Raw genomic sequence first — 16935 nt, 5'->3', positions numbered from 1 at the left:
TGTCCTAAGGGTATGACTAATAAGTGGGAATGGGTAATGGGATTATTGCTCCCAAGTGACCAGGGTGGCCTCATTGACTGGATGCCAATATTGATGCGTCATCCAGCTGCTGAAGCACCATAATTTACAATGCAGTTAGTTAGGTGTAGTCACTATTTTGGTTTGAATTCAGAAGCTGCCTCAAAAAGTAATGAGAGACCTGTGCCTTAACAAATACTAATTTGCTACCGATGTCTTGTCAATCTTTATATAGTTTTTGCATAAAGTTTGGTGATGTATCTTTACCTGGTGTAGGTAGATCAGTGCAGTTTTATTAACTTAAATAAAAGTATGCTGGCTTGGTCCACACAAGCTCCCAGGATACAACACACATTAATTGCAAAATGCAGCAATACAGGGAAATACCTAAGCTAGCTCTGAATGAGTTAGTCTGAGTTATATCCATCACTGGAAACAGTATAGCCACATTGGCATCGCCTTCTGCCCCAACAAACTCATCATGCTGAGATGTAGAACTAATTAGCCTAGCAAAGCACACTGCTAATGTGGCCACAGGGACACAAACAAGTATCTCTGCAAGGCACTGCAATGTGACATATTTAAATATCAACTTGTTGAAAGCTAGCTCAGGACTCTCTACATGGCACTGTATTGAGAGGTTATAAATATGCCATTATCTTTCTCATTTAAGTTTGCTGGTAGGTGGTAGAAAAAATTACTTCAGTAGAGCTGCACTAGAGAGGAATTTGTAAGAATGGATTTCATGTCATGAAATGACAATGCTTAAAAATGTAGTGACTATGATAATTCTCTCAGATCTATTATTGATAATCTGGTTTCATTATATTTAAATGCATAAGAAAGAAATCAAAAATCTTCATCAGGAACACTAAGCAGTTTCAATAGAATTTTTTTAAAAGAAAATGAAGTGATCAGACCACTAAAGAGTTCCAGGCATGCTACATATGGTCTTAATGTTAAATACAAAATAGAGTAGAGGAAAAGACAGTCTTCATAGACACTTTTTTTTCAGACTATTTTGTTCATTAATCTGACATGGACCAACACACACATTATAAAGAAAGAAAAAATACGCTAATGAAAAATATTGTGGGGTTTTTTTTCAGAACGCTGTTATCAAAAAGTGAACAGCATTTAACAATTTGAGACATTAAAAACCTAATACTTAGGAAAAATACTCAGAGCAAGATACCTCAAAAGATATGACCTTTTAATATTTTTCATGTTATGAAAATCCCACAGTGAATATTAATCAGTTCTATCACAGTTATCATATATTCTTGGTTAATGAGGGAAGATATGATAATGGTCTCCAAATGAATAAAAATACATTAAAGAACAATCAGGGATTAGTTATTATCATCAATCAATGAGAACAGGACAAGTGATAATAAGCTTAGAATTCAGTAGAAAATAAGAATAGCCTGTTAATTAAATAGGGCCCTTTGAGAGGTGCTGCTATAAGTAACACTCCAGAAACTAAGTTTTTGTCATTTCTCTATTCTTTGTCCTAAAACACATGGTCAAATACTTTAATACGGGTATATTCAAACAATGTCCAGCACTGGTTCTGCTACGCTATGGAGAAAGTAGGCTGGGTATCTGGACTTAAGTATTTTGATTCAAATAGTTTTATTAAATTGGACAACTGCAATTATACCCCAAAATATTCCCTTACCAGAAATGATCCATTACAAATCGGCATATTAATTTCTCCTTTCAGACACCTCCATAAATTTCCCAAGAAACTCTGACTTTCATAGGGATGCTGCAGCTGCTACTGTTGCTCCTCTAACAATACCTAAGAAATTTTAAAAGCTTCTTTGCCTTGAACACATCTAGAAAATCTTTCATTGTCTAACAGATTTATATGTAAGGCAAAAGTAATAGAAATATTGGATTACTGTTTAAGTTTCAGATGTATCACTGCATTATGAAACCAACAACTGGAAATCAAACCCCACTTGACCCAATATTTGTTCTGTAGATAGAGTTTATATCTCTCTTACCATCAAATACCTCTAGCTCATCAAATTGCTTTTCACTTTGAAACATTTCTACAAAGACGGAGATGTTATATCCTGGGTCAACTTTTATAGTCCATGAACAGGTCTGAGAGTTGGGGTAGGTGCCTGGGTAACCTGGACTGAGGATCACTCCTGATGATTCTGTACGGATTTCATTCGCTGGACATTGTGCTAAAAAGGACACAACAAGAAAAACAACAAGAAGAGCAATGAAATAAAATGTTTCCTTTTCATGAAAAAAATAGTATTATTTTTCACATGTATGTATGTTTCAGGTTCAGTTTCCAAATGAAAACATGTTAAAATCATATTCTAGATGGAAGGAACAATAAGGTTCCCTTTAGCACAACAGTACTACCTTTACAAACCTTATATTTCTGAAAAAGGATACTAATTATAATAAAACATTCACTCAGAAATATGTCAGTCCAAAGGGTTTACAGTCAAGGGATTCACATATGCACTTCTGATCATTCACACAGGTAAGGTAAAAGGCCTGGTAAAATGTTTTATTTGGAAATTGTCTTTTATTTGAGGTCCTAAAAAACCCTACCCACCTTTAAGTATGGTCTGTTACATCAACATGACAACATATTGGAACTTCTAGGCACACCAGGTTGTTTGAAAGCATACATGTTTTGTGCAGACAAAGGGTTTATTTTGGATACAGACTCCAAGTAAGACCTTCTCAGCAACGACTTTCCTTGTTATTTAAATTCTGAACTCATAACATTGTATAGTTTCACCTTGTATTCATAGTTGTTTATGATCTCTGTATATGACAAGGAGTATATTTCATTAAAATTCTGTAAATTTTATATCCAAATACTGATTTTGATTAAGAAAATCTTTTGTTGGTCACTGTTTAACATTTTGGCTTTCATGCATGACTGATTTTTTTCATATCTGCTTGAAGTCTGATACATTCTGTCCACAGCTTCATAATATATGTGCATTTTAACAATGTTTTTTGTGTAAGATTCACAAATATATCTTGACAGAAATGCATTCCTGGAAACTGTCTGGCACGGTACCCAAGTACTTGCATAAATTAAAGGTTATAAGAAAGGTGGGGGAAAAAAAAAATCGAGGAAAAATGATCAGGGGAAACACACATTCCAAGGGAAAAAACATATATAACTATCATAAACATTAAAAACTGGACCATTTCTCTTAGTTGGCCTTTTACAAACTTGGAGGTGAAATTTAGGTTCAGTTGTAGCCAAGAGAATTTTGTTGCAAACTTCTGGATAACAGTGTCAGGACTTAATCTTTAACTAACCTCTCAGAGAAATTAAGCATACTGATAGAGAAGGAAATTATATTTTATAAAAGACGTCCAGTCTTTACCTTCTGTTCCATATACTGGGGACAAATCTGAACCCTCCACCAGAAGCAACAATGCAAACAAAATAGGAATTTTATCAATTAATTCACATATAAATTAACCATCATTTTCCTACATAGTGCATAGACCTTTACCTTTGAGAAGCTGGCTTAAACCTGTCCTTCTTGTAGCCTAGATACAGTTTTCCAGACTTGTACGTGGAAGGTAAGAGAATGTGTACGTGCCTGAGTTGGACAATACAATGTTCCATTCACTGTCCCATGTTTTTTAGAATATTTTAAATAATGATACATTAAGTGACAAAGGTATCAGTTTCAAAACTAAAAATTCATTTTCTGAGGACTAGAAACATCTTAATGGCACTGAAGTTTAGAAAAAAGAAACTAAAAATCAAACCAATTCTTTTCTGGCTGTTGCAAGACTTCCCCAGATCTGACCTACAGACTGAGTCTTCAGCACAAAATTCAGAGGGATTTTTCTTCAGTTGTGATTTTTTTACTACTGTAGTATAAATTATAAATCACTTAGCTAAAAGCCATTCCGATTATTTAGGCATATAAGAATGGGGAAAGTGTGAAAAAGTAAAAACTAATTACTCATTTTTGTCATAACATTTTCTTCTTCAGTCCGCTCTAATAGACTGGAGAATATGTAGCATTATCATGCCAATAAATGCAGGAAGAAATATTAGATTTTTGAAACCCTCTCTTCCTTTCCTCCCTCTCATCTTGTTTAGCTAAAAAATTTCTTCAGTCAGGAAGAAAAATGTCAGCCTGTGAAAAGGCGGGATGTAATATGCAAGTGAGAATATACCATTAAAGAGGGAGAAGAAGGTGTGAGCTGTGGAAAAAATGGCCAGCAAACATTTTTTCCATGGCATATGTCACTTTCTGCTACCATTTGACAGCACTGGCTGTAGCAGACAGTAACTCTAAGAGGTAAAGCTGTTATTCATAGAAGACCTCCTAAAAGAGGGAAAGCCTATGGGGTAATGGCATATAAAGTAGTAGGAATCCTTTGACAATTTTAATGTAGGAATTGTCTCTTGAGATAGGAACACCAGTAGCTAAATTACACCCAGAAATTTCACATCAGCATCTGTGTAAGAATACAGTGCTGCATGTATTTAGTGACAGTAGCTTCTCTTTTTCATTATCTTAAAATGAAACACACTATTACTGTGACTTCTGCCTTCATCATAAGAGAAGGTTAAGCTGAGAAGATAGTCAACAAGTGCTCTGATTCATGAATCTGAAGAAAATACAAGAACACCAGCAAACTCTCATAGAACAACACTGGGCAGAAACATATTGTCAGATAAATAATGACAACTCTTTACCCTTAGTTAAATACCTGAGACTTACTCCTCAGCCAAAGTTTGGCTAACTAGGTAGCATTTCCTGCCAAGGCAGGTGAAAGTGCTCATCAGTGATGAAGAGTGGCTGACATGACACATTTCCACCACAATCTGCTTTAACCCACAGTATTATTTGCTTATGCTACAGGACTATTTTTAAGAAAAGAAGATCACTTTTACTGCTCCAGCATGGGCTGCTTCAGAATATCTATTATAATGTTAAAGTCTACTAGAACAAATTGTGGATTAAGAGCTGACCTTCAAAGTTGTAAATTTCAAGTATCCTGGAGAAATCAGTAATGCTGTCAGACATTTCACAGCAAGACACAATGATTCTTTTCAACACTGGAAAACAATCACTTCTTTGGATAAACTATACTTCAAGAAATGGCTATGATCAACTAAATATGAAAAAAACATAGTTGCAAAGTACAGGACATTTGAAAGGAAGATATGTGACTGCAGCAAGTACCTCTGGAGTGGTTTTTAGTAAACATGGTATATCTAAAAACTAACAGCAGAGTTAGTAAGGATACAATTGCTTTTGTTGCCTGCTGTTCCTCAGCATCTCAGAGAGTTATGGAAATGAACACAGTCAAATTAGTTATGAAACTAATCATTTACTGATCATTCAGATTTGGGGCCTGCAAACAAAATCTAGATGTTACATGGATACTGTCCAGATAAAAGTAAAGCCAGGTGATCTGATAAAATGAGATTTTTCAGAAAAGTTTACAGCTGGGTTAATCTAAAAGGTTATTATCACAGGCCTTATATAGGTGCTCTTTAAGCCAAGTTTCCACAAGCATCATTTCCAAAGAGGTGCACTTTAAGTATCTTCTTAAGAACAGGCTGCATAAACTTGTGTTTACTTACTACAGTATATGAAATTTTTAGAATCTGGGATGGAGGATTTTCAACTAAGATTCAAAATTACAGTTTGGCAAAAAAAAACAAACCTGAGATCAGTTTTACCGTGATGCACAGAACATTGTCATAAAGTATTGAGATATACTTCAGGAACTCAACAAACTCATTGCAAGTACATGAAAGAAATGGAGCCAGGGAAAGAAATAGAGCAAAAAAACCAGAAAAGTCATCAATCCCGAGAAGTGAAAATTGCTAGTATCCTTTGGGAAAAAGAAATGTCATTGACTAGGAAGAAAGACAATCACACTCAAAAAAGAGACACCTTGACTGTTAGCATCTCAAAAACATCTGACAATGTTCCAGATGAGAACTGGCCACTGTAAGAAAGGCCTGCAAAAAGAAAAAGAGACAGGACTAGAAAATTGCAGGAAGAATAAACAAAAAACCAAAGAACCCCTCCTCAGAAATCACTTTTCCTGCCTTTTTCTTTCACCTGCTTTGCTCTTAGATCATCTATGTTTTCTTGAAAAGGACACCACAGACAAAAAGAGAAGCATCAAAAAAGGCAAGGAAATAGCTTATTTGCTAGGTTTGAAATATACCAACAAATCCCCCATTTTTAGAAAAGCAAGTAAAAATTATCAATAACAGAGAAAAACTGCTGCTAGTTTTCTCATTCCTCGCAGCTGATTCTTAAGAAGGGACCTGAAACTAATTTATTTACCACAGAGGAAAGTGTGCCTGTTGCAGATGTTTCCTCACGCCCTTCTCTCGTAACTGAGTAAAAGTATCATGTTGCTTTTTAACAAATAACATTTCTTTGGTGGGTGAATATTAAAAATCAACATCTTAAAGGTTAGAGAATTTCCTTGAACAAATTATCACATGTATGTAACATAAGAAACAGATCAATACAGGATTGCTGTAGGAATTCTTTCCTCCATATATTCTACTGTGTTCATTTCGTGGACTTCGAAACTTTACTAACAGAACAATTTCCAAAAGGAAGAAGTGAAAAAATATATGTGGAAAAAAAAAAAAATGCACCTCTCCAATGCAAATCAGCACAAAAAGTAATGCAAAGAGTGAAAGAGGATATGGAATATTTTTCTGTGGTACTGAGGCAAAAATAGTGTCTTGTGAGGCCTCTTTCAGCATATTCTTAGGGCAGAATATTCGAGTAAAAATTAAACTCTAATGTCTTTCTAAGGTGTAAACAGTTCAGTACCTCTCCTGTGCTAGAGCAAAATGCCCAAACCTCTTTACATGGCAAGCTATACCTTTAACTCTTTCTATGGCCAAGATTCAGTTCTTCTGGCTAAGAGTCATTGGACAAGAGGTCCCTTCCAACCTCAACCATTCACAGGAAACATAACAACAGGGACTTTTGAGAAGAACAGTTCTGGAGTAGTTCAGGGATACGGGAAGGCAAACAGTCTGCACCACGAGGTTATGTGGCAAATTGGCAACATTCATCTTGGCAGCCTTTGCTGGCCCTCCGTCGTGGTTTAAGCCCAGCCAGTAACGCGGAACCACGCAGCCGCTTGCTCACTCTCCCCCTTCTTCCTCCCCCCACTCCCGGAGGGATGGGGAGGAGAATCAAAAGAATGTAACTCCCACAGGTTGAGACAAGAACAGTCCAGTAACTAAGCTATAATACAAAACTATTACTGCTACCACAAATAATAATAATGATAAGGGAAATAACAAGGGGAGAGAATACAATTGCTCACCACCTGCCGAACGATACCCAGCCCGACCCGAGCAGTGATCTGGGCCTTCCGGGTAACTCTCCCCGGTTTATATACTGGGCATGACGTGCCGTGATATGGAATACCCCTTTGGCTAGTTTGGGTCAGGTGTCCTGTCTCTGCTCCCTCCCAGCTTCCTCTCCTCCCTGGCAGAGCATGAGACTGAGAAAGTCCTTCATCGGTGTAAATATTACTTAGCAACAACTAAAAACATCGGTGTTATCAGCGTTGTTCCCAGGCTGAAAGTTAAAAAACACAGCGCTGCACCAGCTACTAAGAAGGAGAAAAATGACTGCTACAGCTGAACCCAGGACACTCTCTTTTTCTCTTTCTCCACCATAATGAGCTACTCACCAACTTCCCCCTCCACTGTAGTTTGGCTGCGGATTACATGACTTAACCTCTAGAGTGGAAGCTCGACTTGAACATTTTACAAGATTCATATGGTCAAAGAAAAAATTGACAGTAAGGCTGCTTCGCCTCACGCTAATAGAACCAAAGGCATAGCCATTTTCCAATACCACTAATAACCAATATTTATCATTTGAACAAAATAAACACCACAGTGCTATTTTCTTGGTATCATACATACAACAGGTGAAAACAAAAAACTGCAATTTGGACCCTTTCATTCTATAATATTAGCTCTTACCTTTAGCATACTATTTCAAAACAGAATACTCCCAAATATAGGAGAAATTCCCACAAAAATTGCTTCAGTTGAAGCATACATATACTACTGTTAATAAGCTTTCTTTTATTTGTCAATCAACTAACACATTAACATTAGATTCTTCAGTATTATATTTGATACCTTCTGGACTCTCTTCTGTCACCTAAGATAAAGGGTGATCCAACTACCTACATATTTAGAAGTTCAGGAATTGAAGTTTACAGTCAAGAAAATCTGAGCTGCAAACTACAGAATTAGACACTTGAACCCCAGAATGTATTTAATTATCATTTATTTATGAGTATATCCCCTGAAATTTAAAGCAGCTATTGTAAAATGCTTTGGAATTGTAACAGTAACAAATATTAACCCCCCCCCCCCCCCAAACTGCTTTAGGCATATTGGAGGACATAAGCAATCTATTTTACATTCATTTTTAATCATATTATTGCACATGTAAATTCCAAGTACTGTTATTTGTTAGTTTGCATCAATTCATACATACAAGCAATGCTTACAGAAAAAAACCAGGAAACAACAAGATCTGTATATTATATGGTCACGTGGTGGGGCAGTGTCACAAGAAATGTAATTCTGCAGGACAGCGTAACAATCTTATCATACCCTATTTTTGAGGAACAGATTACCTAATCTGTAGAGAAATCTGATCCGGTTGTTTCGGGGAAGACCTGACAGCTTCTTGACTTAACTCCAATACTACTTGTCATGTCTCCATTTTTTATTTTGCTTTTTATTCATAAACACACATATTATCACACCACTCTTTAATTTAAGTGTTCTGAGCAGCCATATTGGAGATCTCTACCTTACACTGATGCCAATTAGTTGTTTTACTAGCACATCTATTTTGTCTCCAATACAGGAGTAATTCTTGCTGTTGCAATGCTCATCCAACTTTAATTTACATCTCTCTGTTTCCATAACAGCAATTAAAAAAGGAAAGAAATTTGTAGCAAGAGGATATAAGGATAGGATGAGAACAGGGGCTCCAAGTATGTAAAACCAAATCACAAATGGTAACTACAGGGAAATAAATTCATGTACATTGACAGCATGTTCTGTAGGGTGCTTAGGGCTCTGTACCTTAGACAGTACCTTTCAAGTTATCATCGTACCAAGCAGTATGAGAAAGTTTGTCCTCAGGCAGACCAGACAGGAAAGGAAAGTGAGCTATAAGGGAAGTATGGTGTGATGTGATTACAGCAGCTCTGGAGGTTGTTCACTCAGAATGATGTATAAGTGGCCTCTGAGACTGATTTTTCTTGCCTGTCAGATATTTCATCAGGCTTGTATATAGTATCCTAGAACCTAGACTTCTGTCGTATAAATATATTTCTTGCCTACTACAGCATTGTGGCACAGCTCAGGAGAATGAAAAGTTTTATGGCATCTTTAAAAAAAATGTGAAGCTGATCCAAATAAGGACAATGTAAACAATTATAAACTACAGGAAAAAAATGCAGACATATAAGAAGGCAGTCCAAAAATTAGTTTTAGATACCATATGTAAATTACATAGCAAGTGGCAATTTTTATTTTTTCAAGTCTATCAGGAACAGATAGCATTGTAAAAATGCAGTTCTATACTGCATCACCTCAAAATAAATAGAGTAGAATTGGATGACAAGAATGATTAAAGGTACGAAATATCTTCTCGTCTGTAGAATCATGCTATAAATATGGTGAATAGAGATAAACTTGTTATTGTTTTTCTCCCTATAAGAACTAGAGAACATGAAATGAAAACAGCAGGTGCCAAGTTCAAAGACGACAAACAGAGAAATATCTTCATATATTACGTAAAAAAATTGTGTGACTTCTTGCACAATAATCTGTGGAATAAAACATTACATGGATCCAAAAAGTGACTGAACAAATCCATTAAAAAAATAGCCCTGCAGGATTCAAATGCAAAGAACATTTCCAGATTAAGAATGGTTTAGCTACAGTTGGGTAGTTGCAATGACCTCATGTCGTTCACTAGAAAATCATTAGTAGCCAGTGCCTGTTAACTTGATTCAAAATACGTATTTCTCCCTTTCAGACACTCAGGGTTTTGGAGAGCAACATGACTACTTTCAAGTACTTATCTAAGAGTAAACACCATAAAGGCAGTAATTAAAACCACAACTTTTAAATGATCTACCAATATTTCATATGGTCTGGAAGAATTATTCATAAATATCAGCTAGGGTGTTTTCATAAAATACGAATTCAACATTTATCTCCATGGCAATAATTCATGTAGACTGACAGAGGTCTTGGGAGAGGCTGGTATAAGAATAAAACCATAGAATTTATTTACAACTTGTCTGAAGAAAGGAAATCAGTTGCATGCTAAGTTATCTAAGGAAACTCCTCTCTTATGTCTGTTCAAAATAACTGTGCCAGAGTCTTTACTCTAATGTCTCCAGCTCCATTGTTTTCTGTCTCTGAATCACCCCAATGGCTTCTTTTTTATCAGATTATTTCTTTTGATGTCAGCAAGGTGTATGTGTTTTCCAAAAAGATGAGCAAATTGTGTATGAATGCACAGCTAAACATTATTCATATTATTTTTTTAATTCCTTGTCTGTAATACTGTAACAGTAAACAGTATGAATAGTTGAAGGATTTTTAGTGCTTCCATGAAATTAAATTTGCCACGTTATTTTAGAACATTTTTCACATTACTTTGTCATACAATGTCACCATATTTGTAAAAGCAGAAAGAATAATTTATTATTTTATTTTGAAAGCTTAATTTAAATACATATATTTAAAACTCTAGGGTTGAAAAGAAATATTTGGTTTGATATGAAACAATATTAAATAACTTAATTCTAGAAGTCAGTGTTTCATTAATGGTATAGTTAAATAGTTAAAGCCATTTTTGATTCCCAAGAATTGTATGTCTGTGTAAAAATTTTTGGGACCGATTTGAAAATGTCTGAACTTCTTAGAGATTGAAGAAATAAATGGAAAATTCTCTATTAAACATTGATGAAAATACAGTGCCCAAAAATTTGATTCTGATGCATACTAATGAAATACAGATCACGGAAACATATATTTACCTTCACAGTATGGAGAGGATCCTTCAAACTGCAACTGTGCATTTAGTTTGCAGGTTAATATATCTTGTCCAACGAGGGTGAAACCAGGATGGCACTTGTACTTCACAAAATCTCCTGAAAAATTTATTGACAAAGAAGTTGAGTCCAAAACACCCCTCAAACGGAAGTATACCAAAATCTCAGGCGGAAGATGAAATATATTAATAGTTTAGTTTAATTAAAATTCAAGTGAAAACATAAGAAAGAAAAACAGATACTATTTTTTCACCTATTTCAAAGTCATCATCTTCTGTAAACAAATCTGCATGTGCAACTGTGGGTGGAGGCTGGCACTTCTTCAGCTGATAAGCTGCAAATTCAAGCAAAAAGAAGATTAAAAATACAGGTGTGCTCAAAATTATTTTACAAAAAATTTAATTCACACTTTCCAAATTACCAAAGATGCACTGAACCTCATGGTCTCTGTTACATTTTCCAAGTTAAACGTCATGACAACACATGAGGGTGGTGAGGCACTGCAACAGATCACCCAGAGAAGTGGAGGATGCCCCATCCCTGGAAGTGTTCAAGGGCCAGGCTGGATGAGGTTTTGAGCAACCTGGTCTGGTGGAAGGTGCTGAAACTATGATATTTAAGGTCCCTTTCAACCCAAATCATTCGATGATTCTATGATATTCTCTAAAATAGAAAACAATAATTTATCAGTATAAGTAGTATAATATACCACCTAGATAGTTATAAATCCATTGTAGTATTAGATGCAGTGAGATGTTTATGAGGAGATTTTTGCAGCTACAAGGCTTCTGTTTCCTGTGGCTGCCTCTGCATCACGTGATAACGCTAAAGGTGATGAATCTCAGGTTGTTTAGATTTATGGGAAAATCTGCAACTACCCGTCACATACCTGGCATATCGTATTCATTCTTAATTTAAGCTTACTTAATCTTTCTCAGGATACAGGTATATATATTTAAGAAGAAACAGCAGTAATAATAATAATCATGTAAACTACACATACCCCCCCACCCCAAAGCACAATGCCTTTAAAACAAAATCTCATCTCTACTCTTCAAATCTGTTTTAATAAATTTTGAGCAATCTCAAAAGGTGACCAGTACAATGACTGACATGTTTCTAAAATGGAGCAGAATACCTACAGTAGCTGAAGAAGCCATTTCTGGACAAAAAAAATCCAAAACAGAGGTTTAAGATTGTGATCAGAGTGCCCATACTATAGAAAAACTCCCCTCTTCATGGAACTAAATCACAGCCAAGAACATGAATTCTCCTGTTAACTTGACAGACCTATCCTTGCTGTATCTTGCTGGTTTTGAGAAGTTAAAGAAACACAAAATATTGGGAATCAGCCCTTATCTTCCACATAAGCTTCTACAGCCCATCACTGTAAAGCAATTGCACAAGGAGAGAAAAACCAAACATGGCCAGTTTTTAATTCATGGGGAGTTTCAGTTTTTTTCATCCATAGAGAGTTTCCAAGGACAGGGAGGAGAAAGCATATACGTTTTCCTGCGTACTAATGTATTTGTATGGTGCTCCTGCTATATACATATATACAAACACATACATGTAATTATTATTATGTATACCTAATAGTACCAGATTTCCTGGAGAACACTTGAGAAAAAAAATTTGCAACCTTCTTAAACACTTGTAACAGCAAATAGCTAAGAAATAGACACTAAGCAGGTTTCCAGCAATAACATATTCTAAGAACTTAAAATTTTACTTGTATGAATGTCCAAGTAAGGCCCTGGACTTCACTGAACTAATATACATATTAGTTCAGTGAACTGTCTCCCAGTATGTGGGCTCAAAAAATGGGCATCCCTTCACTTTAGTTTCCAAGAAGCCCAGTTTGCAGGGTTTTCTCAGCAGGCTTATGTCACTGCTTTGAATTCTATTAAAAGCATGGACACTGTTCACACTGTACATGATTTCCACCCATGGGACATTATGCAAATTATTATCATGTAAAGTAAAGAAACAGTGCAGAGGAAAAGAAGGAGATTCATTCTTTTTGTTCCTTGCTAGACAACTGCACTACATACTGAGATACAGTATATATCTTGCCTTTTTAACACCTGTAGTCATCAACCCTGATATACTGACTACATGTTTATGTACCTTCAACTTATGGCTGGAAAATGCTCTCACTGACAATTCCCTGTAATCTGCTTCTCAGGCACTGTCTTGTTATGTGGGAGCTATATGTTCCCCACATGATGACTAAAGCCAGGTACTTTAGGTTTTGCTTCTCAGATTGTTTTAGGCGACCATGCATGACGCCCCTTCTTTTAGGAGAAAACCACAGATAAGAAAAACATTTCAGACTCTGAGTACTATTTTCTTAAAGACTTCCCCATGCAAATAGATACCTTCAGGTAGTCTCTGTGGCATTTCCTCATTGTGAATTAATTCACCCAGTATTTGTGAACTGCAGTCCAAAAGGCTAACAATTTTCCATTTAACATACATAATTTGGGTGAATTAGTCAGAATTAGAACTAGCATTAGAATTCAGCACTTCATGTCTGAGTTAGATGGTAATTTGCATGTCCCGTAGCCCTGACTGTAAGTTTGTATTTTGCTGGATATCAGTCTTAAAGCTGTTGTTCAACCCTTCCACAGCATCTCATCAAACTTTCTGACCATGAGCCTTAGCAGAAAGTTAAAATAAAGTTAACTAATAAATGGGCTAAAACAATTCAAAAAGTAAAAGCTTATTATTAGACAGCAATGATTAACATTTAAAGACAGAACATAGTTTATTCAAGGACACAAATGAATGTTAAGATTTTAAAAGCTAATTTGTACTGTTAAGTAAGAACAAGCAGCAAATCCATGAATCATGCTAAATTCATTTAAGATAATTTAAGATCATCACCACAAACTCAAGAAATTTTTTTAAAATTCACTAATTGATTGTGATAATTAGATGTTTATGATATAAAGCAAACTGACCATGAAAATTGAGGACAAAGAATCCTCCTGTTGAAAAATCACTGTGAAATTTGAGGAGGACTTGATTGGTGGAACTGTAAGCTGTTTCCAGAGCTGTGTTCCCACTGAAAACTCCAAGCTGAGGTGAATTATGGTCAGGACCATCCCTAGGAAGGGAGATGCAAAATATCAGCTGAAGAAATAATCTACTTAACATTTAAATTAACAGTCTCTTTTCTCTGGAGATCTGATTAAATTTTTGTAAGAAAAAATTTCTACTCTGGTATTAGTGACAACAAGAAAAAATAAACTATAGGTGATTTCATAAAAATTTGTTTTCTTCTTCTTGTGGCCTTGAAAACAAGAGTGAAAGTAATGAATATTAAATAAAGACTTAATAATTTACTTAGGCTTTCATTTTGGTCTGATTCCTGGGGGGGTGGGAAGAAAAAAAAAGTAAAAGCTTTTATATTAAGATTTGTCTTTTCATACAGAAGTGAATGGCATATAAATGAATGACTTGACTTAAAATTACACTAAACAGCCTCCTCCCAGCAAATTCAGGAGCTATCCATTGCTGATTGACAACATAACACTAAAGAAAGCATACTTGTAATTCCTGAGCAATTGAGAAATGAGAGAAATAATCTGTATAACAGTTGTTTTTAAATCTTTATTGAAAGACACATGCTTCAGGCAAACAAGTTCAAATAGCTGACACAATTTTAGGACTTAATTGCTAAGGCAAAAAGAGAAGTCTTTGATACAGTTAGATCTTTACCAGTGAAGGCTTTTTATTATTATTATTATTTATGTAACATGCCAGAAAGGACAACCTATGATGCATTTTAGTCTTGGATTTATAGGTAATGTAAATATCAGAGATAGCCAAATGGCAATTTATAAAGAGCTATGCATATTTATAAACTCATTGGATTTTCCCTGTATTATACGCACCTTAGTATTGCTGTATAGAAAAAACTCACCCCAGACAGCAATAGGTACAGGAACAGTACGCTAGCTGGGAGATAGGAGTGTCTGACTTACACAGGAGTAAGTTATATCCTATATTCTGTGCAAACTGTCCTGTTGCGGAACCCTCTATAGAATATATGAGAAATAAGTCCCTTTGCACATTATGTGGGGTAAGGATCAGGATTAGCCTTAGATGAGAAAGTATGTAACAACTTCAGCATCATCTATGCCTGCTCTTGAGTGCAGTAAATTTCCATGCAAGAATTTAGATAGCTCTAAGACCTCTTCCTCCAGCTGAGGATGCAAAGTTAAGATGGGTTGGGGAGGTAAGAAATCCACATTCAGAGAAGGGGAACACACAATATGAAGCTTAAAGACATGGAGGTACAAGGGCTGAAATCCTGGCTTAAGAAATATAGAGAGTATGTCTGTCAGCCGTATTAAGATATTAAGAAACTTTAAGAAAATCTTATTTAATGCCCAAATTAGTCAACGCCTACAGATGTCAAAAGTTTTGGTACAACTAACATATATTGCCTCATGTGTTCATGGGACATGAAATTTAACATAAGGCATATTGTCACAACACTTTGACCTCACATAGCCTCACTTACAAAACAGAGAGCTCAAGATCTGATTGATAACTGAGTTGGCTTTCAAAGCACTTTTGGAACAATATTCTTGAAGAGTTCAGAAAGTGACATATAATTCTTTTTCTTCATATAATTGTAGAACTTGTTTTATGCTGTTCTTCAGCACGGATGACAACCTAAAGAGTAATACTATGCAAGAGCTGAGCTTGGGACAGTGATATCTGATAAATCAGAAAAAAAATCACTTTTTTTCTGAAAAATTGCATACCAAACTGCAATGTAGTCATTCACAGGTTCGGTTTGGAGTAAGGTAAAGTTGATATAAATCCCATGGCCCGGAGGTACAATAATTAACCAAGTACAGTCCTTGGAATTTGGGTATTCATCTGGAAATCCTGGGGAATAAACTGTACCATTCTGAGCAGTTACATTATAGCCACAAGGTGCTGAAAAAGAATAAATGAAAAATTAGTAGAAGAAACATACATCTTACATGTTACAAATGGAGTATCGAAATCCTTTGAAATCTGAAAAGTTCCACAGGACAAGACAGTCTAGGTCTTAAAGACAGCATTTGTCCTTGGTTTATTGCTTCTCAGAGACAGAAATTACTGATACTTCTAAGACATAATTTATTCTGATGTCTTTCAGATTTCATTTCTTAAAATCCATCAAAATCTACCGGGAATATTGCTTGTATGCAGAAATCTTGAAACTAAGATAGCATGCATTTAAAAAGGGGCACCTTTTGCTTACATTCAAGATTAACAAACGAATGAGCAAACAAACTCCTTGCATGTTTCCATACAACTGAACCCTAAGTGAACTGGAATATAATTTTGGAAAGAAAAAAAAAAAAAAAGAAAAGCTGATGTTCTTTCACTACCCCAAAACCATTCTACTTTATTTTTGTCAGGTTTTAACCATGTTTAATGGTACTTCAGTTGTAGATTGTATGCTGATTATTCTTATGACAAGTAAAATGAAGACAGAGACACAAATTAGCATACACTTGCTGAATGAAATCTGTAGGCAAATCAAAGCGATTAAAAGGTGGTTGATTTTATTCAAGGGTATCAAACATGTAATTATGTGCTCTCTTTTGAGTCTCAGTTTGGGGGAACTGACTGATTATGGATGCAAGCATGGATCTGAAGAAACATATGGCCATTAGTGCAAACTAATGAGTGAGACCTTAATCTCACTGTGGGCACTCAGTCTAGCTCTGGAACTTTTCTCATTAGCTCTTACAATAAAGCTTATGTTGTTATTGTCAGGGTTCT

At 35.5% G+C, this 16935-nt stretch overlaps 1 protein-coding gene across 4 annotated transcripts in view; it reads right to left on the bottom strand.

Annotated features, from left to right (window-relative positions):
* The window catches only part of CSMD1 (CUB and Sushi multiple domains 1), a 1137242-nt gene that overhangs the window by 101904 nt on the left and 1018403 nt on the right, over positions 1-16935 (bottom strand). For all 4 annotated transcript variants that reach the window (XM_030490098.1, XM_030490097.1, XM_030490096.1 and 1 more), the window contains 5 exons: positions 15921-16098; positions 14106-14251; positions 11393-11473; positions 11125-11238; positions 2031-2219 (listed from right to left, as the gene is read on the bottom strand). In XM_030490098.1, coding sequence (XP_030345958.1) covers positions 2031-2219; positions 11125-11238; positions 11393-11473; positions 14106-14251; positions 15921-16098 — 708 coding nt within the window. The remainder of the gene's footprint in view (positions 1-2030; positions 2220-11124; positions 11239-11392; positions 11474-14105; positions 14252-15920; positions 16099-16935) is intronic.

This window comes from Strigops habroptila, chromosome 6, assembly GCF_004027225.2.
Source record: "Strigops habroptila isolate Jane chromosome 6, bStrHab1.2.pri, whole genome shotgun sequence".
In the NCBI taxonomy this organism is placed as follows: domain Eukaryota; kingdom Metazoa; phylum Chordata; class Aves; order Psittaciformes; family Psittacidae; genus Strigops; species Strigops habroptila.
The sequence above is the reverse complement of the archived record's forward strand: the minus strand, read 5'-3'. Positions and strand labels throughout refer to the sequence as shown.